The sequence below is a fragment of the Bufo gargarizans genome, chromosome 7 (assembly GCF_014858855.1).
Source record: "Bufo gargarizans isolate SCDJY-AF-19 chromosome 7, ASM1485885v1, whole genome shotgun sequence".
Classification (NCBI taxonomy): domain Eukaryota; kingdom Metazoa; phylum Chordata; class Amphibia; order Anura; family Bufonidae; genus Bufo; species Bufo gargarizans.
This window is the reverse complement of record NC_058086.1, coordinates 95,364,515-95,392,207: the sequence shown is the minus strand read 5'-3', so window position 1 is coordinate 95,392,207 and position 27,693 is coordinate 95,364,515. Positions and strand designations below refer to the sequence as shown.

Genomic DNA, 27,693 nt, shown 5'->3' with positions numbered 1-27,693 from the left:
CCTTTCCTTTGGCAAAATGGGTCAAAAGAAGGACTTGACAGGCTCAGAAAAGTCAAAAATAGTGAGATATCTTGCAGAGGGATGCAGCACTCTTAAAATTGCAAAGCTTCTGAAGCGTGATCATCGAATAATCAAGCGTTTCATTCAAAATAGTCAACAGGGTCGCAAGAAGCGTGTGGAAAAACCAAGGCACTAAATAACTGCCCATGAACTGAGAAAAGTCAAGCGTGCAGCTGCCAAGATGCCACTTGCCACCAGTTTGGCCATATTTCACTGGAGTGCCCAAAAGCACAAGGTGTGCAATACTCAGAGACATGGCCAAGGTAAGAAAGGCTGAAAGACGACCACCACTGAACAAGACACACAAGCTGAAACGTCAAGACTGGGCCAAGAAATATCTCAAGACTGATTTTTCTAAGGTTTTATGGACTGATGAAATGAGAGTGAGTCTTGATGGGCCAGATGGATGGGCCCGTGGCTGGTAAAGGGCAGAGAGCTCCAGTCCGACTCAGACGCCAGCAAGGTGGAGGTGGAGTACTGGTTTGGGCTGGTATCATCAAAGATGAGCTTGTGGGGCCTTTTCGGGTTGAGGGTGGAGTCAAGCTCAACTCCCAGTTTCTGGAAGACACCTTCTTCAAGCAGTGGTACAGGAAGAAGTCTGCATCCTTCAAGAAAAACATGATTTTCATGCAGGACAATGCTCCATCACACGCGTCCAAGTACTCCACAGCGTGGCTGGCAAGAAAGGGTATAAAAGAAGAAAATCTAATGACATGGCCTCCTTGTTCACCTGATCTGAACCCCATTGAGAACCTGTGGTCCATCATCAAATGTGAGATTTACAAGGAGGGAAAACAGTACACCTCTCTGAACAGTGTCTGGGAGGCTGTGGTTGCTGCTGCACGCAATGTTGATGGTGAACAGATCAAAACACTGACAGAATCCATGGATGGCAGGCGTTTGAGTGTCCTTGCAAAGAAAGGTGGCTATATCGGTCACTGATTTGTTTTTGTTTTGTTTTTGAATGTCAGAAATGTATATTTGTGAATGTTGAGATGTTATATTGGTTTCACTGGTAAAAATAAATAATTGAAATGGGTATATATTTGTTTTTTGTTAAGTTGCCTAATAATTATGCACAGTAATAGTCACCTGCACACACAGATATCCCCCTAAAATAGCTAAAACTAAAAACAAACTAAAAACTACTTCCAAAAATATTCAGCTTTGATATTAATGATTTTTTGGGGTTCATTGAGAACATGGTTGTTGTTCAATAATAAAATTAATCCTCAAAAATACAACTTGCCTAATAATTCTGCACTCCCTGTATGGGGACTTACGTTCACTGGTGCTGGAGCATCAAGCTCTCTTGGCTGTTCAGTGGCTGACATCTTACCAGACCTCAGATCAGGACCCTCCATGGCTTCCACGCTGCTTTTTAAACAGCAAACCCCTTAACCAGTGAAGCGCACTTCCAGGGATGCCACTGCGCTACCTCACCACCGGAAGTGAAGTCAGAAGCCGGCGCACAGCAAGTGGGATCTCCCAGCATAGACCTGCTTGTGCCGCCAGGGGAAAGGAAGGTGCCGCAGCCCAGGACAAGCATCCGATCAACAGATGCGAGGCGAGCAGGGGAAACAACACAGGTAATTTCTAAAAGCACAAGGGAGGCTGCAACCCCCGATGAGTTGCCCTGTGAAAGGAAGAATTAAATGTAGATCCATCTCCATCTCCCTGGCGAGAAGAGAGGCCCTTCTCTGTGCTGGCCACTATAGGGGCAGAAAAACACCAAGGTGGATGGTGGGAGAGGGTAATTTAATCTCCTCTGTTTTCCTGCCCCTACAGAGGTCAGGGGTCAATCTCCTATTATATGCAGTCATGGTGGTTAAATGGAAAATTGCTTTTTTGGCACAGTTTTTATTTTATTTTTATTACGGTTTACCTGAAGGTTTAAGTCATGTGATATTTTTATAGAGCTGGTTGTTATGAACACGGCAATATCTACTATGTGTGTGAGGTTTTTGTTCTATTTTTTATTACAAAATCAGTGGAAAGTGGCCTTTTTTTACTTGAAACCTTATTTTTTTATTAAAAACACTAACTTATTTTTTTCTACTTTCTTTCTGTCCTACTTTGAGACTTCAACTTTAGGGGGTCTGATCCCCTCTGCAATGCATTAATATACATCTGTATGGGATCACTTTTTGAGGGTTTGCACTTTTGGAAACTACACCCCTCAAATAATATATTAAAGGGGTGCACTGAGCACTTTGACCCCCTAAGCGTTTTACGAAATTTGGAAACACTTTTTTGAGCGATTGTCTTATGTGGGGATTAATGTTTTGAGGTGAGGTGACGTTTTCATTTGTATCATTTTGGGGTATATATGACTTATCGATCACTCGATATTGTGCATTTTATAAGACGAGGTGATGGCTATTCTGCCATAGTTTTTAGAAAATTTTATTTTTACAGCATTTACCTGACATATATCCTGAGTATATCATGTGATATTTTTAGTGAGCATGTTGTTGCGGCGATAAAAATTAAAATAATAGACATATTCGTTAAGTTTTGGAATAGCGTAACATCTTGTTTTTGTGTTGCCATGCTCAGAGAGCCATATTTTTATTTATTTTTTGGCAATTGTCTTAAGTAGGGTCTAATGTTTTGCAGGATGAGATGACGGTTTGATTGGTACCATTTTGGGGTACATATGCCTTTTTGTTCGCTTGGTATTACCTTTTTGTGAAGCAAGGTGACCAGAAAATTGCTTTTTTTGGCTGGGTTGGATCATGTGATATTTTTATAGTGCCGGTCGATATGGAGGCGGGCAATCGACCGGCAGCATGCGCTGAAGATGAGACGGGGCCGATGGCCATAGGATTGTGTTGGGCATGCGCCGGATCTTGTGAAGTCAGGGACAGTAGTAACCGCCCAGCAAAGTGAATATTGATGAGCTGGGCGGCGCTTCAAAACGGCAGTTGGGGGCTGATGGCTGGGCGCAAGTGGAGATGAAACGCCGCCCCTTGGGCAGATTGAAGACGCTTCAACCAGGTTGTTTTTCCTCCTTCGCTGCAGAGAGTATCACTTTCAGGTCACCCAAAAACTTTTCTGTTAGATTGTAATCCAGCTTCTGATAGGTGTCTGTTTAACCAGGTCTTCAACCATCTTCTTATAGTCCAGTTTGTCCATAAGGACAAAGTTTCCACCCTTGTCCGAGGGTTTTATTACCAAGTCATCATTCTTACTAAGTTCATCTAATGCCTGTTGTTCATCCACCTCAAGATTAAGCTGTGTAGTAGGTATTTTGGTGTTAAGGGTTTTTAGATCCCTTGTCACTAGTACCTTGGACAAAAGGTATCTATATTCCCATATTGAGAGAATGAAGGTGTGTATTTTGATTGTGGTCTTAATGATGACAGAGGTACCTTAACTAGATCATCGGCATTCTCATCGAGTGTGTCCAATGATTCTAGAATGGCCAAGGCCTCTTTTTCTTTGGCCTGCATCCGCTGGAAATCTCTGGATTGCTGATTGAAAGATTTGTGAAGGGCCAGCTTTCTTGCGAACAGGTTAATGTTCTTAACCCAGTTAAAGCATTCAAAGGCTGGAGTGGGTGTAAAAGATAGACCTTTGCTAAGTATCTTAAAGGGACACTGACAGGCCCAATAACCATAATTAGCTGTACATATGCATGCACAGGTCTGCTAATGTGCATTAAAAACATATAAGTATAACCCCTGTCCACATTATGAATACAGTAAACTCATGTTTTATAACCTGCAGTAATCGCTTTTCTTTCTGCCCAAGGGGCGGGGTTTCAGCTCCACTTGCGCCCAGCCAGCATCAGCCCAACCGCCGTTTTGAAGTGCCGCCCAGCTCATCAATATTCACTTCGCTGGGCGGCTTCTGCTGTCCCCGACCTTCCGAGATCCGGCGCATGCTCAATAGAAAGCTATGGGCATCGGACTCGTTTTCAGCTTCTGCCCATGCGCTCGGAAGGTCGGGGACAGCAGAAGCCGCCCAGCGAAGTGAATATTGATGAGCTGGGCGGCACTTCAAAACGGCAGTTGGGCTGATGCTGGCTGGCGCAAGTGGAGCTGAAATCCCGCCCCTTGGGCAGAAAGATAAGCGATTACTTCAGGTTATAAAACAGGAGTTTATTGTATTCATAATGTGGACAGGGGTTATACTTATATGTTTTCAATGCACATTAGAAGACCTGTGCATGCATATGTACAGCTAATTATAGTTATTGTGCCTGTCAGTGTCCCTTTAAGGTGCCTAGGTTCCAACCTAAAACTAGAAAGTTTCATGACCCTAAGTGGGTCATCTATGTCCTTACATTGTATGCCCACTTCTCCCTGTCTCTCAGGGCTGGGCCCTGGCCTAAAAAAGAGGGGAGTACCGTAGGTGCCACTGCAGAGGACATGGTCATAGATTGAGCACAGAAGACTCCAGATGGTGCAGAAGGTAACGGTTGTCCTCCAGAGGTGGAGGCATACTGTTGAGAATAGACAAATGAGATGGGAGCAGGCACTGCCGAAACGATTTGGTGCTGAGATGGATCCCTGAATGCCTTGCCATGTTTGACCCACATGTGTCACTGTGCATGTCTGTGGGGCAGGTGCCTTCCTTTGATTGGACGGTCCTCGCGCTCTATATTGCGTTTAGTCCCCACAGGATTTCTAGTTGGACGATTCTTTGATCCTGACCAGTCGGAATCAGTAGTCCAGCTGGTCTACTTATCAATGCTAAGTTTACCTAAGCAGCTAGACACGGCACCAAAACCGTGACTTTTCCGCTCGCAGAGTCCACTGCCATTAGGATAGATGCCAATTTGAGAGAACATGTGATGCTCTAATGTGCTGATCTCACAGAGGGTTGACGCATCCTCGCTCCTACAAACACATGGTTGGATTGACAACCCAGTTGGCAGAAGCACTGCAAGCGGTATGATGGCAGCACATTGCTGATAAAGTGATAAGGGTAAGAGATGGTGCACATGCTCTCCCCCCCTGATTCACCAACCACTATTTGATTTACCAGTGGAGTGGTGGCTGTATTTTTTACTTTTTTGATTTTGTTTGTTAAGTAAAATAAAAAATAAATGCATCACGTTCACATTTAGTTTTCAACGCAAGTAATAATAAAAGTGAAGTATTAATTTTCACCTGGGGCAAGATAGGTTCAACGCCTGTACAGGCATCTGTAATTAAACTATTTAATAAACCTTACCCCGGTTATGTCCCAATTATGAATACATTACAAGTTTGGTGCAATAAAGACCGGGACCGGAAAACTTTTACCACGAGTGCTGGGGACTTCTTTTTCTACTCAATGTAATACACTTACAGCCTGCTTGCCTGTGAGACCCAGGGGACTGGGTATTACAGGCTTACATGGAAGGCAGCACGATGCTAATGGAAGGCATCGGGTTGCCTTCCCTGCCATCGGAACCCCATCACCGCAGAGCAGGGACCCGATGGGCACAAGGAAATCGCACATGCCACGGTCAACGCTAAACATGGCATAGCGAGGGTTGATGGTGAAAACACTGATGCTGGCACATACAGCAGGGATCCGGCTATCAGTGACTGTCGGAACCCTGCTGCTGATCGGGCAGGTGCAGCTCCTGCAGCTGCCAGATTGGCCTGCCGTAGCTCTACAGCACTGGAATTTAAGGCTGGTATCCTACGAGTTAAGCTCCTTGCTAGAGAACAGCAAGTTGTGGAAAATGTACTTAAGAACAGTTGGACCTGTGCATTCAAAGGTTTAGAGTAGGGTTGGGTGATATCAAAAATATTCCCACGATAATGATTTGAAGAAATGTATTGTGACTAATACCCATTTAGCAAAAAAAAAAACCACTTGAGGCCACAAGGAGATGTTGCACTGTATGGGGCGGTGGGCCACAAGGAGACGTTGCACTGTATGGGGCGGTGGGCCACAAGGAGACGTTCCACTGTATGGGGCGGTGTGTGGTAGTGTAGGGAAGCCTCTTACGATCCATCTAACTGGGCTAAAATCCTATTGGGATAATTTGTGGAGGAAGTCTTCATTGGGAGATTTCAAAGAAGAGGACAGGGCTCCACATTGGGGAAAAGGGATAAAGGGAAAAGGGGAAAAGGGGAAAGGGGGGGGGGGCATTCTCTGGTGATGTCAATCTCCACCCCCAAAATAGCAGTACATGAGAAAGCAGACTTCAAATATGAAGTTCTCCTACCCCTATAAATCACCCCAATGGACAGTGACTGCAGTCATTACCTGAAGGAGTAGTGAAGTAGCCAGGGGTTATGTTAGCAGTCAGAAGTGGGCTGTCTGTCACAAAGGGCGACGCAGATGAAAACACCATCAAAATAAACCATCAGTCTACCGGAGCCCAGTACACACGATATATATAGATCAGATACAGTTAGAGTGCATCCTGAAATTTCACCAACAAGATAAATATCTGTAATTTGTATGTATGAGAGATATATATATATATATATATATATATATATATATATAATCTTGTACAGACCAAAGGTTTGGACACACCTTCTCAAAGAGTTTTCTTTATTTTCATGACTATGAAAATTGTACATTCACACTGAAGGCATCAAAACTATGAATTAACACATGTGGAATTATATACATAACATAATAATATGTCATATTCTAGGTTCTTCAAAGTAGCCACCTTTTGCTTTGATTACTGCTTTGCACACTCTTGGCATTCTCTTGATGAGCTTCAAGAGGTAGTCACCTGAAATGGTTTTCACTTCACAGGTGTGCCCTGTCAGGTTTAATAAGTGGGATTTCTTGCCTTATAAATGGGGTTGGGACCATCAGTTGCGTTGTGGAGAAGTCAGGTGGATACACAGCTGATAGTCCTACTGAATAGACTGTTAGAATTTGTATTATGGCAAGAAAAAAGCAGCGCAAGTAAAGAAAAACGAGTGGCCATCATTACTTTAAGAAATGAAGGTCAGTCAGTCCAAAAAATTGGGAAAACTTTGAAAGTGTCCCCAAGTGCAGTCACAAAAACCATCAAGCGCTACAAAGAAACTGGCTCACATGCGGACCGCCCCAGGAAAGGAAAACTAAGAGTCACCTCTGCTGCGGAAGATAAGTTCATCCGAGTCACCAGCCTCAGAAATCGCAGGTTAACAGCAGTTCAGATTAGAGACCAGGTCAATGCCACACAGAGTTCTAGCAGCAGACACACCTCTAGAACAACTGTTAAGAGGAGACTGTGTGAATCAGGCCTTCATGGTAGAATATCTGCTAGGAAACCACTGCTAAGGACAGGCAACAAGCAGAAGAGACTTGTTTGGGCTAAAGAACACAAGGAATGGACATTAGACCAGTGGAAATCTGTGCTTTGGTCTGATGAGTCCAAATTTTAGATCTTTGGTTCCAACCACCGTGTCTTTGTGCGACGCAGAAAAGGTGAACGGATGGACTCTACATGCCTGGTTCCCACCGTGAAGCATGGAGGAGGAGGTGTGATGGTGTGGGGGTGCTTTGCTGGTGACACTGTTGGGGATTTATTCAAAATTGAAGGCATACTGAACCAGCATGGCTACCACAGCATCTTGCAGCGGCATGCTATTCCATCCGGTTTGCGTTAAGGCTACTTTCACACTAGCGTTCGATCGGATCCGTTCTGAACGGATCCGATCATAATAATGCAGATGGAGGCTCCGTTCAGAACGGATCCGTCTGCATTATTTTGGCATATAAAAGCTAAGTGTGAAAATAGCCTCGGACGGATCCGTCCAGACTTTCAATGTAAAGTCAATGGGGGACGGATCCGCTTGAAGATTGAGCCATATTGTGGCATCTTCAAACGGATCCGTCCCCATTGACTTACATTGTAAGTCTGGACGGATCCGCACGCCTCCGCACGGCCAGGCGGACACCCGAACGCTGCAAGCAGCGTTCAGCTGTCCGCCTGTCCGTGCGGAGGCGAGCGGAGCGGAGGCTGAACGCCGCCAGACTGATGCAGTATGAGTGGATCCGCATCCATTCAGACTGCATCAGGGCTGGACGGAAGCGTTCGGGTCCGCTCGTGAGCCCCTTCAAACGGAGCTCACGAGCGGACAGCCGAACGCTAGTGTGAAAGTAGCCTTAGTTGGACCATCATTTATTTTTCAACAGGACAATGACCCCAAACACACCTCCAGGCTGTGTAAGGGCCATTTGACCATGAAGGAGAGTGATGGCGTGCTGCGCCAGATGACCTGGCCTCCACAGTCATCGGACCTGAACCCAATCAAGATGGTTTGGGGTGAGCTGGACCGCAGAGTGAAGGCAAAAGGGCCAACAAGTGCTAAGCATCTCTGGGAACTCCTTCAAGACTGTTGGAAGACCATTTCAGGTGACTACCTCTTGAAGCTCATCAAGAGAATGCCAAGAGTGTGCAAAGCAGTAATCAAAGCAAAAGGTGGCTACTTTGAAGAACCTAGAATATGACATATTTTCAATTTTCACACTTTTTTGTTATGTATATAATTCCACATGTGTCAATTCATAGTTTTGATGCCTTCTGTGTGAATCTACAATTTTCATAGTCATGAAAATAAAGAAAACTCTTTGAATGATTTGAATGAGAAGGCGTGTCCAAACTTTTGGTCTGTAATGTGTGTATATATATATATATATATATATATATATATATATATATATATATATATATTATATACACATACATACACACACACATTTTTATTTATTTTTTTAATATTGCAGGAACCAAAAGCCAAAAAGATCATCTATTTCAGATAGCTACCCCTGAGTTTAATGTACTGTAAATTGTAATATGGCTAATTTCCTTATAGTCTATATACTTTGGCCCTCTTCTTTTTTGCAGTCTTAAAAAGGTTGCGTTGTGTAACACCTGAATAATGTCACAATTAAAGGGAATCTGTCACCTCTAAAAGTGATATAAAACTGCCAGCTATACCTTATAGCAGCCCCCAGTCTGTTATTGACCATGTGTGTGAGCCAGAAATTCGATAATCCATACTTGAGAAAAATGCTTTTTTAATTTCCATGAGCGCTCCGTTTCCTGTGAGCTTGAAGTCAAGCGGGCAGCGGCCTCCTTGCCTCAAATCCAGGATCGCTCAAGTCTGGCGCCTGCGTGGTGCACCCCCTGTGACTGCACGATCCCATGTCGGGCTCCCACAGTCAGCCGGGCATAATTTTCAAGCTCAAGCCAGTGATCATGCTCGCGCTGTGAATATACCTCGCCGGTGGTCTTGCGTGCGCACGCTAAATCTAGCCGCCGCATACGCAGTGAGAAAATTATGCCCGGCTGACTGCGGGAGCCCGAGACGGGATTGTGCACTCACAAGGGGAGCACCACCCAGGCGCCAGACTTGAGCGATCCTTGATTTGAAGCAAGGAGGCCGCTGCCCGCTTGACTTCAAGCTCACAGGAAACAGTGCGCTCATGGAAATTAAAAAAGCGTTTTTCTCAAGTATGGATTATCGAATTTCTGGCTCACACACATGATCAATAAAAGACTGGGGGCTATAAGGTAATGCTGGCAGTTTTATATCACTTTTAGAGGTGACAGGTTCCCTTGTAGAAATAAAAAAAAAAAAAAAAAAAAAAAAAAAAAAAAAAAAAAATCACACACAGGTTTTCAATCGATATTTAAATATGTACACGACAACAACATTTGCAACATGGTTCGTCAATAAAAATGCCATGGTACAGTGACTTACAGTGATCTCCCACATGTGCCAGAAGACTTTCAACCAACCGTCCAAACAAGAAAGCATCCCGAGCATGGCTTAAAGATAATGGTAAGACTCCAAACTCTGCTGACTGAATAAAAAAATGGGAAAAAAAAATAAATATTATTATTTTTTTGTATATCTATTTAACTAACACAGGGTTGGCAAGCAACTAAATTGTCCCAGTTCAACAATAATTATTGGTGAAACAAATGTTGAGGCTAGGAAGACATCACAAATGTGGGCCAAGTCCACCTATGCCGCCATCTACACAAAGGCTGCAGGCTTTTCCACCTGGGTCCCTACTGGAAGTGTGCGCTTCTGTCCCTGTTCAGCTACATAGTAGTTAATGTGCTTCACACATATCCAGTTTGACCTAGGAGGAAGAACCTACCGTACAACCTGTGTGAATGCAGTGGGGATGGTTGCATCAGCAAAGCAAGGGACGGGTAAACGTTAACTTAATTATCTTTCTTCCACAGGTTAGGAGAAATAATAATTAAAAGCCCAGAGAACCCCTTTAATGTGTTTAATCACAGAGTTCGAAAATGAAGCTAAAGGGCATAAAGCTGATAGCTCTCATTAGGTAGTGCTCAGGCCTCCAGAGCCAGAAATCCACTAAACGTTATCACTCTGCCCTGGCTGATAGACTACAGAGCTAGGCATTCTCTCTATAAATACCCATATGTCCTAATAGGACATATGCACAGAGGATGTTTAGTTGACAGAATTCTAAGTTAAAAACAAGATGTGTCCAAATGAGCAGCTTTCCTTTGTCTCCTACATGTACAAATTGGCCTTGTTCACAAAGCCACATTTAGAAGCTGTAGGGAAGGGGTCGGCAACCTGCAGCACACATGCCAGAGATCAAGGAGACCGCATTCTGAAGGCACGTCAGCAGTTTCAAAATGAAGGCAAGACCTTTCATGCCCCACTGCCACGTTGTACGGCTGAGTGAAGAAATCTTCAGATGCATCAAGCACAATGAGTCTACTAGGCCCACCACTTGGGAAGATTGGGTAATGAGCATGTGACCAGATTGGATCTGTGAGCTTGAAGAGATGGGGAAATGAGCAATGTGACCAGTTCGGGGGGGGGGGGGGGGGTGTGAGCCTGAATGTGATTGCCGAGAGGATGGGGAGGTTGGTTATGAAAGGAAGCTACTTGACTACTTTGGGGAAGGGGTGGTGAGCCTGAAAGAGAATGCAAGGGAGTATGGGGAACAAGATTACTTTGGGGGAAGGGGGGGGGAGTTGCGTGGGGATGGTGAGTCAGAATGTGAGTAGTCTGTGTCTGTGTGTGTGTGTGGGGGGGGGGGGGGGGGAATCTAACCGAGATTGGTGCAGCTCTGATTCTTATTATTGAGGGCGAACAGTATATGGGGCACAAATGTCTGTCGTGCAGTGGTGTATGGTTGGTCAGGGTGTGCCCCATAGTCAGATTCTGAGGAGCAGTGATGAGCTTTACTACTTGTATATTTTCCGGCAATTTTACTATAAAGTTAGTAACCTCTTAACACACACGGCAGAAAATTCTGCAAATGAAAATCCGTTACATTCACCTTAATAGGGCATGCAGAAATCATTGTGCTTAAATCCCCATTCAAATGAAAGGAACTGACTTTCAGCCATGGAATTTTCTGCCACAAAATTTGTTGTGTGATAAGGCTTCATAAGTCATGCAGGTCAGGCAGTGTTGTTGCAAATTTTGGGACATAGCTAGTAAATGGTTGGTTTATGTCACATATTGGTGTTATGTTACTGTCCTGTATGGCTCAGCACACAGCTTCAGCTTTTATTTTAATATTTTTTTTTTTTATCGCCAATCCTTACAAAAGAAAAAAAAAAAAAAAAAAAAAAAAAAAAAGTTGCTGTAGGGAAACCTTTTTGTATTCCAACACCCAACAGTTACGTAATTACATTAAACAATTTTGCTCATTTTAGGGGGAAAAAAAAATTCCTTCCCGATTTGAACCACACAATCAGAATAAATCCCGGAATAGACAACCCTTCTATTACATGCCAGAAATACATTCACTCTTTTAGCAAGTTCACAATCACAACGTCCTCCGGCAGAGGTTTTTGGAAATTTTTCACCCTACACCCTCCTTCCTTATAAACTGTTCTTGCTCCTCCATCCATTCCACCACTCAGCTCCATTACTTAAAGTAACATACTAACATAGTACATAAGGCCGAAAAAAGACATTTGTCCATCCAGTTCGACCTGTCATCCTGCAAGTTGATCCAGAGGAAGGCAAAAAAAAACTGTGAGGTAGAAGCCAATTTTCCTCACTTTAGGGGAATAAAAATTCCTTCCCGACTCCAATCAGGCAATCAGAATAAATCCCTGGATCAACGATATCTCTCTAGTAACTATAGCCTGCAATATTATTACGCTCCAGAAATACATCCAGGCCCCTCTTGAATTCCTTTATTGTACTCACCATCACCACCTCCTCAGGCAGAGAGTTCCATAGTCTCACTGCTCTTACCGTAAAGAATCCTCTATGTTTGTGTACAAACCTTCTTTCCTCCAGACGCAGAGGATGTCCCCTCGTCACAGTCACCGTCCTGGGAATAAATAGATGACGAGATAGATCTCTGTACTGACCCCTGATATATTTATACATATTAATTAGATCTCCTCTCAGTCATCTTTTTTCTAAAGTGAATAACCCTAATTATGATAATCTTTCAGGGTACTGTAGTTGCCCCATTCCAGTTATTACTTTAGTTGCCCTCCTCTGGACCCTCTCCAGCTCTGCTATGTCTGCTTTGTTCACTGGAGCCCAGAACTGTACACAGTACTCCATGTGTGGTCTGACTAATGATTTGTAAAGTGGTAGGACTATGTTCTCATCACGGGCATCTATGCCCCTTTTGATGCAACCCATTATCTTATTTGCCTTGGCAGCAGCTGCCTGACACTGGTTTTTGCAGCTTAGTTTGCTGTTTATTAAAATTCCTAGATCTTTTTCCATGTCAGTGTTACCGAGTGTTTTACCATTTAATAAGTTCGGGTGACTTGCATTATTCCTTCCCATGTGCATAACTTTACATTTGTCAGTGTTAAACCTCATCTGCCACTTATCTGCCCAAGCCTCCAATCTATCCAGATCACTCTGTAGTAGTATACTGTCCTCTTCAGTGTTAATTACTTTACACAGTTTAGTGTCATCTGCAAAAATTGATATTTTACTATGCAAGCCTTCTACAAGATCATTAATAAATATATTGAAGAGAATAGGGCCCAATACTGACCCCTGAGGTACTCCACTAGTGACAGTGACCCAATCTGAGTATGTACCGTTAATAACCACCCTCTGTTTTCTATCACTGAGCCAGTTACTTACCCACTTACAGACGTTTTCTCCCAGTCCGAGCATTCTCATTTTATATACTAAGCTTTTATGTGGTACAGTGTCAAATGCTTTGGAGAAGTCCAGATACACAACATCCATTGATTCGCCGCTCTCAAGTCTAGAACTTACCTCCTCATAGAAACTGATTAAATTAGTTTGACATCATTCGATCCCTCATGAAGCCATGCTGATATGGCGTTATTTGCTTATTTCCGTTAAGATGCTCTAACATAGCATCTCTCAGAAAACCTTCAAACAGTTTACCCACAACAGATGTTAAACTTACCGGCCTATAGTTTCCAGGCTCTGTTTTTGGACCCTTTTTGAATATTGGCACCACATTTGCCATGCGCCAATCCTGTGGGACATTCCCTGTCAATATAGAATCTGCAAATATCAGAAATAAGGGTCTGGCTATGACATTACTTAATTCCCTTAGGATACGAGGGTGTATGCCATCCGGTCCTGGCGATTTGTCTATTTTAATCTTTTTAAGTCGCTGATGTACTTCTTCCTGGGTCAGACAGGACACTTAATGGGGAATTTATTTCAACATTCGGCATGTCATCTGACAGTTTATTTTCCTCAGTGAATACATTGGAGAAAAAAATATTTAACAGCTTTGCTTTCTCCTCGTCGCTCTCTGCGACTCCCCCCTCATTACTCGTTAACGGGCCGACACCTTCAGATTTATACTTTTTAACATTTATATAATTGAAGAACATTTTAGGGTTAGTTTTACTCTCTTTGGCAATTAATCTCTCAGTCTCTAGTTTGGCCGCTTTTATTTGTTTTTTACATGTTCTATTTTTTTCCTTATAGTTTTTCAATGCTTCCGTGCTACCTTCCTGTTTTAGATGCTTTCTTTTTGTCATTTGTTGCTTTCTTTACAGTTCTGTTTATCCACATTGGTTTCTTTTTGTTCCTTAACCTTTTATTCCCATACGGTATGTACCTCTCACCATGAGATTTTAGGATGCTTTTAAAGATATCCCATTTTGTGGCTGTATTTTTATTTGTGAGGACTTTATCCCAGTTAGTTAGGCCTATGGCCTCTCTTAGTTGGCTAAATTTAGCTTTTTTGAAGTTTGGTATTTTTATTCCTCCCTGTACAAACGCTCTCTTGAATGATAATTGGAAGGTTATTACTTTGTGGTCACTATTTCCCAGGTGTCCCCCGACCTGCACGTCTGTTGTTCTGTCAGGCCTATTGGTTAATACTAAGTCCAGTATGGCCATCCCTCTAGTCGGGTCCTGAACCAGTTGGGAGAGGTAATTGTCTTTGGTTATTGCCAAGAACCTGTTTCCTTTATGAGATATACAAGTTTCAGTTTCCCAGTCTATATCTGGGTAGTTGAAGTCCCCCATAATAACCACCTCATTATGATTTGCCGCCTCGTCTATCTCGTTTAGTAGTAGATTTTCTGTGGACTCTGGTATATTAGGTGCAATTTTTTATACCCCAAAATGAAATAAAGTGGCCTACATGGGAGGAAATGCTCAAAAAACCCAAACACTGTAGCGTGCTTATAACTGGGGGAGCAATTCCTCTGCATGTGATCCGTTGCTAACAGCAATCCCCAGCAGAAATGCATACAATGGAGGATATCGGCAGCGGAACACAAGCACCACAAGAGCATCCTACACAAGATGAAATAATGCGTGGATGACAATATACAAATACATAAAACACTGTGAAAGGTGCACCACAATGATATGCAACTGACAACACTGGCCAATCCCTCAAGCGGATGTTAAAAACTCACACTTTAGCCAATGTATTCCAGTCAGGAACACATTGGAGCCCTTTTGCACCACCGTCAAGGTATCTCAGTGTGGCATGGGTTCCTACCACTAGACTACCTATGGTGTGTGAACACTGTCTAACAGGTGCTAGGATCCAACTTACAGCCACTTATTTTCATCCACACATTATTTCATCTTGTACTAAATACCGAAAATGAACCGAGATTAAACGGGTATATTATCAAAAAATAAATACTTTATTAGATACAAGTTAGGCCCCATGCACACGGCCGTTGTTCACGGCCGTGTGCGGGCCGTGGAACCGCGGCCTGGATCCCTCCTGAGAGCAGGAGCGCACGTCACTGGTTGCTATGACGCCGTGCGCTCCCTGCTGCCGGCACAGTACAGTAATACACTGGTATAGATCATACCAGTGTATTACTGTGTTGCGGCGGCAGCAGGGAGCGCACGGCGTCATAGCAACCAGTGACGCCGTGCGCTCCTGCTCTCAGGAGGGATCCAGGCCGCGGTTCCACGGCCCGCACACGGCCGTGAACAACGGCCGTGTGCATGGGGCCAAAGGGTACTTTCACACTTGCGTTTTTCTTTTCCGGCGCCGAGTTCCGTCCTAGGGGCTCAAATCCAGAAAATAACTGATCAGTTTTATCCCCATGCATTCTGAATGGAGAGTCCGTTCTTCAGGATGCATCAGGATTGCTCCGCTTCAGTCTTTTCGACGTTTCCGTCGAAATGAAAAACCGTAGCATGCTCAATTTTCTTCTCCGTCTCAAAAGCCGTAGCATTTGCCGTAACACCAGATCCATCCTTAATTCCCATTGAATTGTATTAAGGGGATCTGGCTTAAAATGTTCCGATGAACGACACAACGACTGATCCGGATATCCTCTCTCTGCGCCTGCGCCGGATAGAGGAGGAGCAAGTTTCACGCCATCCTGTCTGGATCCTGCCTGCGAGGGAGTCGGGAGCAAGCCAGAGACGGTGAGTATATGGTTTTTTTTTGTTTACAAATTTTTGACAGAAAAAAAAAAGTCATATAAACAGCTCCTATGTACTTATAGGAGCTATAAGTACATAGTAGCTGTTAGTACACGGTGCATGTTAGGAGTAGTACTGTCTACTGCTACTCCTAGCATCCACTATGTACATATATTAACTGCAAACCCCTATGTACTGTAGCATACTGGTTGCAGGTAGATAACTACACAGTGCACGTAAGGAGTAGTATGACCACCTGTCAACAATATGACCACCTGTCAAAAAATATATATTTTTTTTTTGTCCAACTAAAAAATTGCCAGCTAGCCAGCCAGCCAGCCAGTCATAAAGAAACCCAGCCAGGCAGCAAATTATTAAAATTAAAATGACAATTTTTTTTTCCGTCAGTCTGTTCTTTTATTTAAAGTTTAAATATTCAATTAGTTTTTTTTTTTATAGGCATATCTTCGTCTTCAAGTGAGGCCGGGAGCTCTCCTCCACGATCACAGCGCCTCCAGGATGTGGTATGCAAAGTTCCTTAGCATTCCAAACTGTATATTGTGTTATTATTCAAAAAATGTTTTGTTTTTGTTTAAATCAGTCAGATTATGCATTGTTTTTTGTTTTTAAAGATATATATTTTTTTTATTTTAGTCATCTCGTCCTGTTGCCAGTCAGAGAGGTCATCTACGATCTGCCAGAGGACGCCGTGGAGCACGCGGCAGTCGTGGTCGTGTGAGTATTGTAAAGTTATGGTTTTTATTAAAAACAAATTTATCAAATATTAAGTTATTTTTTTTTCTTTTTAGGGTTTCCAAATCTCCACCAGAAGGCATGAGGAACACGTTGAACGATTTTATATATACAATGACCTCCATATGGTGGAGGAGCGTACAATGTTGTGGGACCACACCGACCGCCGCCATACAGACCATCATCGAACACGGCTCCTCTGGAACGAGATATGTGCGGCCATTCTGCCAAACTGGGATGACCTCAGAGAAAGGCAACGGGGCCAATGCCCTAGTATAAAGTATTTAATTTGTAGAGAGCAGACACGTAAAAAAAAAAAAATCATCAAAAGTGGTTTACAGTCTATTATTTTTTTATTTTATTTTTATCACCGCTACTTACATTTTTTTTACAAATATTTTTTTTCAATTCAATTGTAAACCAACTTTGATTAAACCACAGATTTTTATAATATAGATCCTTTTTTTATTTATTTCTTTATAGGGGATACGATCATGGTTCGGTGGCGCTCAATCAGGGACCGCTACAAGAAGGCCTTTAATGAGGAACTTCGGCACCCCAGTGGGTCGGGAGGAACCTCGAGACGTGAATACCGGTATTCTGCCGCCTTGGGGTTCCTACGAAGAACCATAGAGATGCGAAGGTAAGATATATGGTTTGCATAAAAAAGTATTTTCCAACTAGGTGTATGGCCCAGGCAGACTTGTCATTTGGCACTTTGTCTTGGACATCCACATTGTATTTAGTGGAGTAGAGAGGAGCGATGTGTGCTCCGATTTTTCATTCGAAGTTGCTTTCCCCCCAAAAAAAGGCTATACTGTACATAGACAGTATGTCTATGTAGCTTCTGAAGTCTCCTATTTAGCTTCTGAAGTCTCTTTACTCACCTCTATTCCACAGTTTCTCCCATCCCCCAAAAATGCTTTTTTTTTTTTTTTTTTCTTTGCTTCACAGAACAGCAAGCAGCACTCTGGAGCCCGAAGTTCCACAGGAGGCGGTCCCTGAATAGAAAGCCACCGCAGGTCCCTCTCGTCCTGCTCCTACTGCTGGTCAGGAACACCTGGTTTCCCAACCTGTTCCCCTACCTGTGCCCTCTGGCGACGCAACAATGTCCACAATGGCTTCCCTTTTTGAGGCCCTCATGCATCGCCAGAGGTCAGGTAGGAGCCGCCAGGCTGACTACAAAGACCTCACAAGGCTCATGTATGAGTCCTTGGTTGGGATCACAAATAGGGTTGCATCTGTGGAGGTTCATTTGCGTCGTCTTCGGGAGGGGGCGGTGTTGACGACATAAGTGAGTCCGATGCATCACTATATTGTATCATTGTTACCTGCGCTGGAACGATTATCACCTGCCCAGCAGTATGAGGCCAGAAGACATATGGACAGCGTTTTGTGGCAACTGGCACACCGCCCCACAACCATTCCCCCACCCCAGCCCTATCTCCCATCCTACACCTAACCCCGATCCTTCACCTATCGATCTTTACAGCCTCCACAGGCTCAGCATTGATATTTTAATTTTTTATAAAATGTAAATCTCCCAGCATTGTCGCTCCTCCAGCGTTGGGAGATTGTGAGAAAGCCAGGTGTATAATAGGCCAGACATAATCTCCCAGCATTGGCGGAGCGACAGAACTATTCGCTCCTCTAGCGTGGGCAGATTTAACCTCAGTCTCCATAATAGGCCTGATTAAATCTACCGGCGCCAGTGGAGTGCCACAAGTATGTGTTTCTCCTCTATCGTGGGCACATCAATATATAAAAAAATAATAATAATCTCAAATACGTTTAAAAACAATATTTATTGAACCAAGAATGCAATTGAAAAACAGATACAACACACTGTAACCACTAACAAACTGGCAAACAAAAAGAAATTAACGGTTATTTAAAAATTAATCACAAAATGTTTATACCAAAATCGGTGCTGCCAGTCCACACTTCCTGCTTCAGAGCAGAAATAATCGGCAAAACAGTCTCTCATCCGTGCAACTGCTACAGTTGACCGAGGTCCAAAACTTTGGATGCTTTCGATTTTGCTGTCCTCCGGTACCTGTTCCAAATTGAGTGGTTCTTTTTTTAAGGAGGTAGTTGTGTAACACCACAGCAGACTTTGCAACCTCGTCGACCGATTCAACCTTCATCTGAATTAGTTTAGTGAAAATCCTCCCTTTTGCTACCAAAATTCCAAATGTGCATTCAACCATTCGTCGAGCCCTGGTCAAGCGGTAGTTGTATGTGCGTTTTTTTAAATCTAATCCGTGGCTTGAATACAGTTTAACAAGATTTCCACACATTTGGAAGGCCTCATCACCAACCAATACAAACGGCATGGATGGGCCATCAGTACCTCGCAGTGGTTGAGGGAGAGGAAAATCGAGTTGTCTGTTATATAGACTACGGCCCATATTAGAATTTTTAAATACCATAGAATCGTTGGTGCGTCCATAGGCCCCTAGGTCAACGGCAACAAAACGATATTGTGCATCTGCGATGGCCATTAGGATTATCGAAAAATATTTCTTGTAATTGAAAAACTCTGATCCGGTTCCTTGGGGCTTGATAATCCGAATATGTTTCCCGTCTACCGCACCTATGCAGTTGGGAAACTGACAAACGTCCAAAAATCTTTCAGCTATTTCTGTCCAATGCTGTCTAGTTGGATATGGTATAAATTAATCATGCAGTTGTTCCCACAAAACACAGTATGTCTCCTTGACAATTATGGAGACAGCTGATATCCCAAGGCGAAATTGAAAATGGAGTGAGCTGAAACTTTCTCCACTTGCCAGAAACCCAAAAAAAGTGGGTATTAAAAAGATTTTCAAACAACATAATATACAAGGTATATCAATCGGACGCAATTGTACTGCACCTTTTTTACATTTAGTTTGGTCAAGATTTTTTCTGTGGCAGATATAATTTTTAGCAAAATTCAACGATAAAAGTTTGTTCTCCATGGTGACCAATATTCATCACAGTTCATTCTACATCTTTAATGACGAGTATATTGATTAAAACTTTTACATACAAGATGTACAATTAAAAATAATAATGCTGAGCATCAATTGGGGCCAAAATTAGGCACTTTGTACAGTGATTCCAGAAAAACTTAGCAAATTTTGCGTCAAAAAATGATGGCTTCACACTACCAAAGAGCAGCTTTAAAAAATTTAGACCGAATATTGGTACTATATGTAATAAGTATGTACTTTACCTTATGGTCAACAATAGGCGTTCGGCTGGGGAAACACAGCGACGGAAAGTGGTGTCTTGTCTTTGAAGGTGAGGTGACACACGTTGTAAAAGATCATCAAAAAACTTTCTACCGTCATCCGTAGTTAAAGTAGTTAAAGAATTTTTCAGGATAATCCCTCAATTCAGGAAACAGAGTTTCAAAAATTCCCCTTCTTAGTCTTGCTGAGGTTATTGGATGCACCCAATAGCAACGCTTTCTACGCCGTCTGGCTTGAAGACGTCTTCTCCAGCGTGAAACCAGAATTAGAGCCTGAAATCCAATACGAATATGGTCCGGCATCATCTTTGTAATCTGCAGAAGGAACTTCTGAGTGGTAAGTGACCTTCGGTTTTCTTTTATAGCCACTTGTAGTATTTGCTTTAACAGATTGCATCTTTTTATCTCTAAAATTTGAATACCGGATCAGTCTTTCCGTTTAAAAAAAACGGAAGAAAACGGAATAGACGGATCCGCTTTTACGACAGATCCTATGGGGGGGGGGCTCTGTGGATGACACCTATGGGGGGGGGGCTCTGTGGATGACACCTATGGGGGGGGGCTCTGTGGATGACACCTATGGGGGGGGGGCTCTGTGGATGACACCTATGGGGGGGGGCTCTGTGGATGACACCTATGGGGGGGGGCTCTGTGGATGACACCTATGGGGGGGGGCTCTGTGGATGACACCTATGGGGGGGGGCTCTGTGGATGACACCTATGGGGGGGGGCTCTGTGGATGACACCTATGGGGGGGGGCTCTGTGGATGACACCTATGGGGGGGGGCTCTGTGGATGACACCTATGGGGGGGGGCTCTGTGGATGACACCTATGGGGGGGGCTCTGTGGATGACACCTATGGGGGGGGCTCTGTGGATGACACCTATGGGGGGGGGCTCTGTGGATGACACCTATGGGGGGGGGCTCTGTGGATGACACCTATGGGGGGGGGCTCTGTGGATGACACCTATGGGGGGGGGCTCTGTGGATGACACCTATGGGGGGGGGCTCTGTGGATGACACCTATGGGGGGGGGCTCTGTGGATGACACCTATGGGGGGGGGCTCTGTGGATGACACCTATGGGGGGGGGGCTCTGTGGATGACACCTATGGGGGGGGGGCTCTGTGGATGACACCTATGGGGGGGGGGCTCTGTGGATGACACCTATGGGGGGGGGGGCTCTGTGGATGACACCTATGGGGGGGGGGCTCTGTGGATGACACCTATGGGGGGGGGGCTCTGTGGATGACACCTATGGGGGGGGGCTCTGTGGATGACACCTATGGGGGGGGGCTCTGTGGATGACACCTATGGGGGGGGCTCTGTGGATGACACCTATGGGGGGGGCTCTGTGGATGACACCTATGGGGGGGGCTCTGTGAATGACACCTATGGGGGGGGCTCTGTGAATGACACCTATCAGATGCATCAGTGTGGAGGGAGGAGGCGGGGACACTCATGGCGGGCCCCGATGTAGTGACTACTCTAATACACCAGACCCCGCAACTGTTAAAACATTTAATCTGATCTATATCTAATTGTATATGCTCTTTACGGTACTTACTGTAGTACCGTAAGTAGAGCATTAAGGGAGATGCCGGTCTGCGCCGTCTTAATGCTATACTTACGGTACTACAGTAAGTATCGTACAGAGCATATACAATTAGATATAGATCAGATTGAATGTTTAACAGTTGCGGGGCCCGGTGATTAGAGTAGAGTCACTGCACCGGACCCTGCCATGAGTGTCTCCGCCTCCTCCCTCCACACTGATACTTCGCTGGCCGCGCTGTGCAGCATAGCGGCCAGCGAAGTATTCTCTTTATAAGACGCACAGCCATTTCCCCCCCACGGAAAAATGCGTCTTATTAAGCAAAAAATACGGTAATCAAAGGCCAGGGCCTACAGCCACATTCCATAAACTCACAATAGACATAGTATAAATTCATACCTATTGTATTGGGGATATACACCTCAGGAGAGCCACGTACATGCAATTGCACTTTATACCCTTTGGAAGTTATATGTCATATATATATATATATATATATATATATATATATATATATATATATATATATATATATATATCTCAATTGGGGTCACAGATTTATACACAGCATTAAGCTAGCAGATCTACTTTTTGCCTCCTCAGGTGAAGTCATTTTTTATCTGTTGTAGCATGGTTTCATTTTATACACTCACCTAAAGAATTATTAGGAACACCATACTAATATGGTGTTGGACCCCCTTTTGCCATCAGAACTTTATTCTTCAGCCTTAATTCTACGTAGCATTGATTCAACAAGGTGGTGATAGCATTCTTTAGAAATGTTGGCCCATATTGATAGGATAGCATCTTGCAGTTGATGGAGATTTAAGGGATGCACATCCAGGGCACGAAGCTCCCGTTCCACAACATCCCAAAGATGCTCTATTGGGTTGAGATCTGGTGACTGTGGGGGCCATTTTAGTACAGTGAACTCATTGTCATGTTCAAGAAACCAATTTGAAATGATTCGAGCTTTGTGACATGGTGCATTATCCTGATGGAAGTAGCCATCAGAGGATGGGTACATGATGGTCATGAGGGGTGGCCAAATTCGGACTCTACCATTTGAATGTTTCAACAGAAATCGAGACTCATCAGACCAGGCAACATTTTTCCAGTCTTCAACAGTCCAATTTTGGTGAGCTCATGCAAATGGTACCCTCTTTTTCCTATTTGTAGTGGAGATGAGTGGTACCCGGTGGGGTCTTCTGCTGTTGTAGCCCATCTGCCACAAGGTTGTGTGTGTTGTGGCTTCACAAATGATTTGCTGCATACCTCGGTTGTAACGAGTGGTTATTTCAGTCAACGTTGCTCTTCTATCAGCTTGAATCAGTCAGCCCCTCAACAAGGCATTTTCGCCCACAGGACTGCCGCATACTGGATGTTTTTCCCTTTTCACGCCATTCTTTGTAAACCCTATAAAATGGTCGTGCGTGAAAATCCCAGTAACTGAGCAGATTGTGAAATTCTCAGACCGGCCCGTCTGGCACCAACAACCATGCCACACTCAAAATTGCTTAAATCTTCTCTTTCTGACATTCAGTTTGGAGTTCAGGAGATTGTCTTGACCAGGACCACAACCCTACATGCATTGAAACAACTGCCATGGGATTGGTTGACTAGATAATCACATTAATGTGAGGTGTTCCTAATAATTCTTTAGGTGAGTGTATATGTAACTTGTATCTAATAAAGGATTTATTTTTTGATGATATACCCTGTTAATCTCAGTTCATTTTTGGTATTAGGTGTATTTATGTACACCGAGTGGGTTTATACTTACGCTCCAGGGTCTTTTTACATAGTACATTCATAGATTTGTATGTCTATGTTTTTTGTAACCTGTATATAATAATTATTTCATTTTGTGTAGGATGCTCTTGTGGTGCATGTGGTCCGCTGCCGACATCCTCCATTGTATGCATTTCTGCAGGGGATTGCCATTACCAACGGATCACATGCGGAGGAATTGCTTACCCGGTTATTAGCACACTACAGTGTTTGGGGTTTTTGAGCATTTCCTCCCATTTAGGCCACTTTATTTCAAAGATTTTTCTATATAGGTTTGGAATGTGCCATTGCGTACTGCTGGTACCATTTTGTTGGACCTGGTAGCCTGTGTCACATGGTGGGGCTTGCAGCCTTCTCTTATCTCTCCCACTACATGAGTGATTACACTATGGAGGTATGTGGGAGTTTGGCTGCAAGTTGGATCTTAGCACCTCTCAGACAGTGTTCACACACCATAGGTAGTCTAAAGGTAGGAACCCATGCCACACTGAGATACCTTGACGGTGGTGCAAAAGGGCTCCAATGTGTTCCTGACTGGAGTACATTGGCTAAAGTGTGAGGTTTTTAAAATCAGCTTGAGGGATTAGCCAGTGTTGTCAGTTGCATATCATTGTGGTGCACCTTCCGCAGTGATTTATCTAATGGTATAGTACACACTGCTGTATAAGTGCTTTTGTGCTTTAAAATTTATCAATTTTCAGTTTTACCTATTAATAACTCCCACAAATGTGTGCTACTTTCTTAAGCCTCATTCATACGTCAGTGTTTTAACGGATGTTAGCACACGTCCCCATTCATTTTAATGTGTGTATTATACATCAGTGCGTTAGCACGGTCCGTGGGTCAGTGTTTTTAGCACGGATGCATGCTCTTTTTTGTCTGTGTTCACGGATCCATCACGTCCATTATAGTCTATGGGTCAGTGAAAACCACAGGTGCATCTCTGACCACCTGCTCATGGATTTGAGCATGGACGTTTGAATGAGGCTTTATTCTGCAGCCCTCTTCTTAAAGCATTGTCATATGCAGGCTATCTCCTCTCTGATATAAACAAGAGACGGGAATAGCACTGGGAGGAGGAGGAGCACAGCCCGGAGTGCCTGGGCTCGAGCAGAAAACAGGGGAGAGCTGCTTTAGATGGCGCTATCGCCTGAATGGTAGCAGCTAGAAACATGCAAATGGTCTTGTTTGAACGCTTACATTCCAGGCTTTTATATAAGACCAGGCAGCTAAAGTCCAAGCAACAGAGGAGAAATCAATGTTACAATCTGCTTTTACTTTCAGCTTCATTCACAGCATCCTGATTTCTATCAGTGATATCTTCCCCTGTACTGGACATATTACTGTCCTTCTGGTATTGTTTGGAATGTCAGCTTTCAGACAATACAAAGCCCATATCTCTAGCTGGTACCAATCCAGAGATCTGAGCAGCTAACGCAGCCTCTCCCCTCCCTATCAGTGTGGAGGAGAATGAGGGAGCAGCGCAGAGCTGACAGGCTGCAGAAGTTGAGAAAAATATATTGAAATATGTGCGACATCATCATCAATATAGTGACCCACATAAATTACATTCTTTTTAAACACACAGTGAGCGCCATAAAAAAAAAAAAAAAAAAAAATCCACAAAATAATGCAAAAATTGCTGTTTTTTTTTTATCTTTCCCCTAAAACTAAAATAATAATTAAAAAAAAAGTTATTTAATACACTATATATACACCCCCCAAAAAATGGTTCCTAAAAAAACCTTTTATTAAGAGGCTAAAACAAATGCTTACTGATTTCATGTAATGCAGGGCTTGTCGCTGGTTAGCTGTATGTGAGAAGGACACACACTGCTCTGGGGTAGTGGGGGAAGTTATCTGCATTCTGATTGGTCCTGGTAGTTCATGTAAGGAGAGCATGGGCTTATGGGAAGTGAGGGAAATGCAGGATGGCCTCGAGGACAGGGCAAAGACTACCACCGGAAGTGCAGCAGAGGACATGTTAAGAAGATGCCGAAATAGAGGCATAGAGAAATAGGGTTGCTAAGGGCTGAATACAGACATCAGAAAGGTAAAATTAACTGAAAAAAAAAAGCTTCATGAATATCTTCCCTTCAGCATCACATATGTTAGGAATGTAATTTTTGGTAGCGAAATGGCAGTCTTACTTTAAGAGCCCATTACACAGGCCAAGAATCCCCCCGATAACGCACATTAGCGATCAAATGGTGGTGTAAAGGTGCCGCTCGTTCATCGGGTAACAGATCATTTGTGTGGACACAAAAATTGTTGTTTGCTGGCAGCATATCAGTTTGTGTTAACACACTCTGCTGCCATCAAACAATAAGTCTGTATGGGTACTAAACGATGGCATTTGCGATAACTCCTCCCCATACAATGGAGGAGATCGCTTCAGGTAAATGCAGCTGTCTCCTCCGCTGGCAAGCAGGCAATTGATGGAAAGGGATGCTTCCTTCCTGACAATCACCTGCTGTATTGTTCTGTCTAAAGCAGGCATTCTCAAACTGTGGCCCTCCAGCTGTTGCAAAACTACAACTGCCAGCATGCCCAAACAGCCTACAGGTATCAGCCTACAGCAGGGCATTGCGGGAGCTGTAGTTTTACAACAGCTGGAGGGCCACAGTTTGAGGATGCCTGGTCTAAAAGGGACCTTTAGCACCAGGTCACCATCTACACAGCACTTTCTTCCCTTCCTATAACGTAAATACCCTCTCCCCCAAATCTCTAGTTTAAACAACTGAAAAGAAAAATGGTTTGGTATAACTAGATGCTTCAGAGACCGAAAGGGCAGCACCACAATGATGTGATTCATATACTGCATTAAGTCAGCCATTAAGTCTCAGGGGACCATGGCATAATTTAACATTAATCAGTTGGATCTTATCCCATGAGAGGCCATGTAATCATCAAGGTCTCTGTGGTATTCATTATTATGTGTGCAAACAAAATGCAAATCTATAAATAATACTGGAAAAGAAAAAGAGCTTATAAACGTATCAGCTTATATTTGAAAGAAATATGATAGCAGAACTGATGTCGCATGCTGTTTTTTTCTCTCCTTGTTAAGCTATATCTGTGAAGGTTCTAATTTATCCAGGTCATGGTATATCTGTAAAGAATAAATCAAGGCAACTGGACTTACCGTAGATTTCTTGAAAACGTTTCACCCGTTCTTCCAACGAGCTCTCAATTCTTATTAAGATATGTACATCTGTGCTAAGATGCATCATTGCAGAGCTCATCTTGTAAATCCTTGGCAATCGGCTGAACCTCAACCTCTTTTCTAGCCGAGAGCGACTAAACCATCTTACTGCCTGGTCTCAGAGCCAGTTTGATGGTACTGGATCCCGAGAGGGCCACTACGACACCGAACTCTGTCACCGTATACGTGGACCCGCCTAAGGCAACCGACAGTGAATTCACCGCCCGGAGCCATCCTAACCCAAATACCGGGGAAGACAGGTAACCCACCTGTCCTCATCACAGACTCCGGGCAGCTATAGGCCCAGACCACTGCCTCTAGTTTATTTCATCCGTCCGGAAGTGAAAGAGCAACATGCTCCTAAACCAATCACGCTACCTCTGCCACGCTGCCTCACCTCACCAGGCTCACTCTGCTCACCAACCCCATCTGTGTGCGTGACAACTGGTTAAAGCCACATCACCAGCCTTACCCCCGAAGCAACACCATATAACCCTTTAAGAGCCTTGCTCTAATTTTTCCTGGACTGTTCATATAGTCTCTCCCCAGCCGCAATATACAATTGACTTAAGGCACAGGAGGACGTGGTCCTAATTTTTCAGGTGGCTGTTTATTCAATTACTATTGCCTCTGAAACATTAAACTAGATGTAACATCACCCTGCAGTACTGAAAGACCCAACCACCTGGTAAACAAACGGTCTCCATTCTCTTGCCAAAAATTGGAACACACAGAAAACTAACACCAAATAAGATATGGACAAATACATGAAGAAAGATACTATGACAACTACACAAACTGATAACTCCATCTAAAGACACATTGCCGCTAGCACAAGTTGACACAGGAGAAGACACAGATAGCAAAATGGAAGCCTCTTCTCATCAGGACTCTTTACCAATATCGCGCTCTTTCTTAGGGCTCTTTCACACTTGCGTTCTTTTCTTCCGGCATAGAGTTCCGTCGTCGGGGCTCTATGCCGGAAGAATCCTGATCAGTTTTATCCTAATGCATTCTGAATGGAGTGAAATCCGTTCAGGGTGCATCAGGAGGTCTTCAGTTCCGGAATGGAACGTTTTTTGGCCGGAGAAAATACTGCAGCATGCTGCGCTTTTTGCTCCGGCCAAAAATCCTGAAGACTTGCCGCAAGGCCGGATCTGGAATGAATGCCCATTGAAAGGCATTGATCCGGATCCGGCCTTAAGCTAAACGTCGTTTCGGCGCATTGCCGGATGCAACGTTTAGCTTTTTCTCAATGGTTACCATGGCTGCCGGGAAGCTAAAGTCCTGGCAGCCATGGTAAAGTGTA

The 27,693-nt window shown here is 43.8% G+C and overlaps 1 protein-coding gene across 5 annotated transcripts in view; it reads right to left on the bottom strand.

Annotated features, from left to right (window-relative positions):
- The window catches only part of SCYL3 (SCY1 like pseudokinase 3), a 445,770-nt gene that overhangs the window by 374,457 nt on the left and 43,620 nt on the right, over positions 1–27,693 (bottom strand). For all 5 annotated transcript variants that reach the window (XM_044301161.1, XM_044301165.1, XM_044301163.1 and 2 more), the window contains exon 4: positions 9,726–9,828. In XM_044301161.1, coding sequence (XP_044157096.1) covers positions 9,726–9,828 — 103 coding nt within the window. The remainder of the gene's footprint in view (positions 1–9,725; positions 9,829–27,693) is intronic.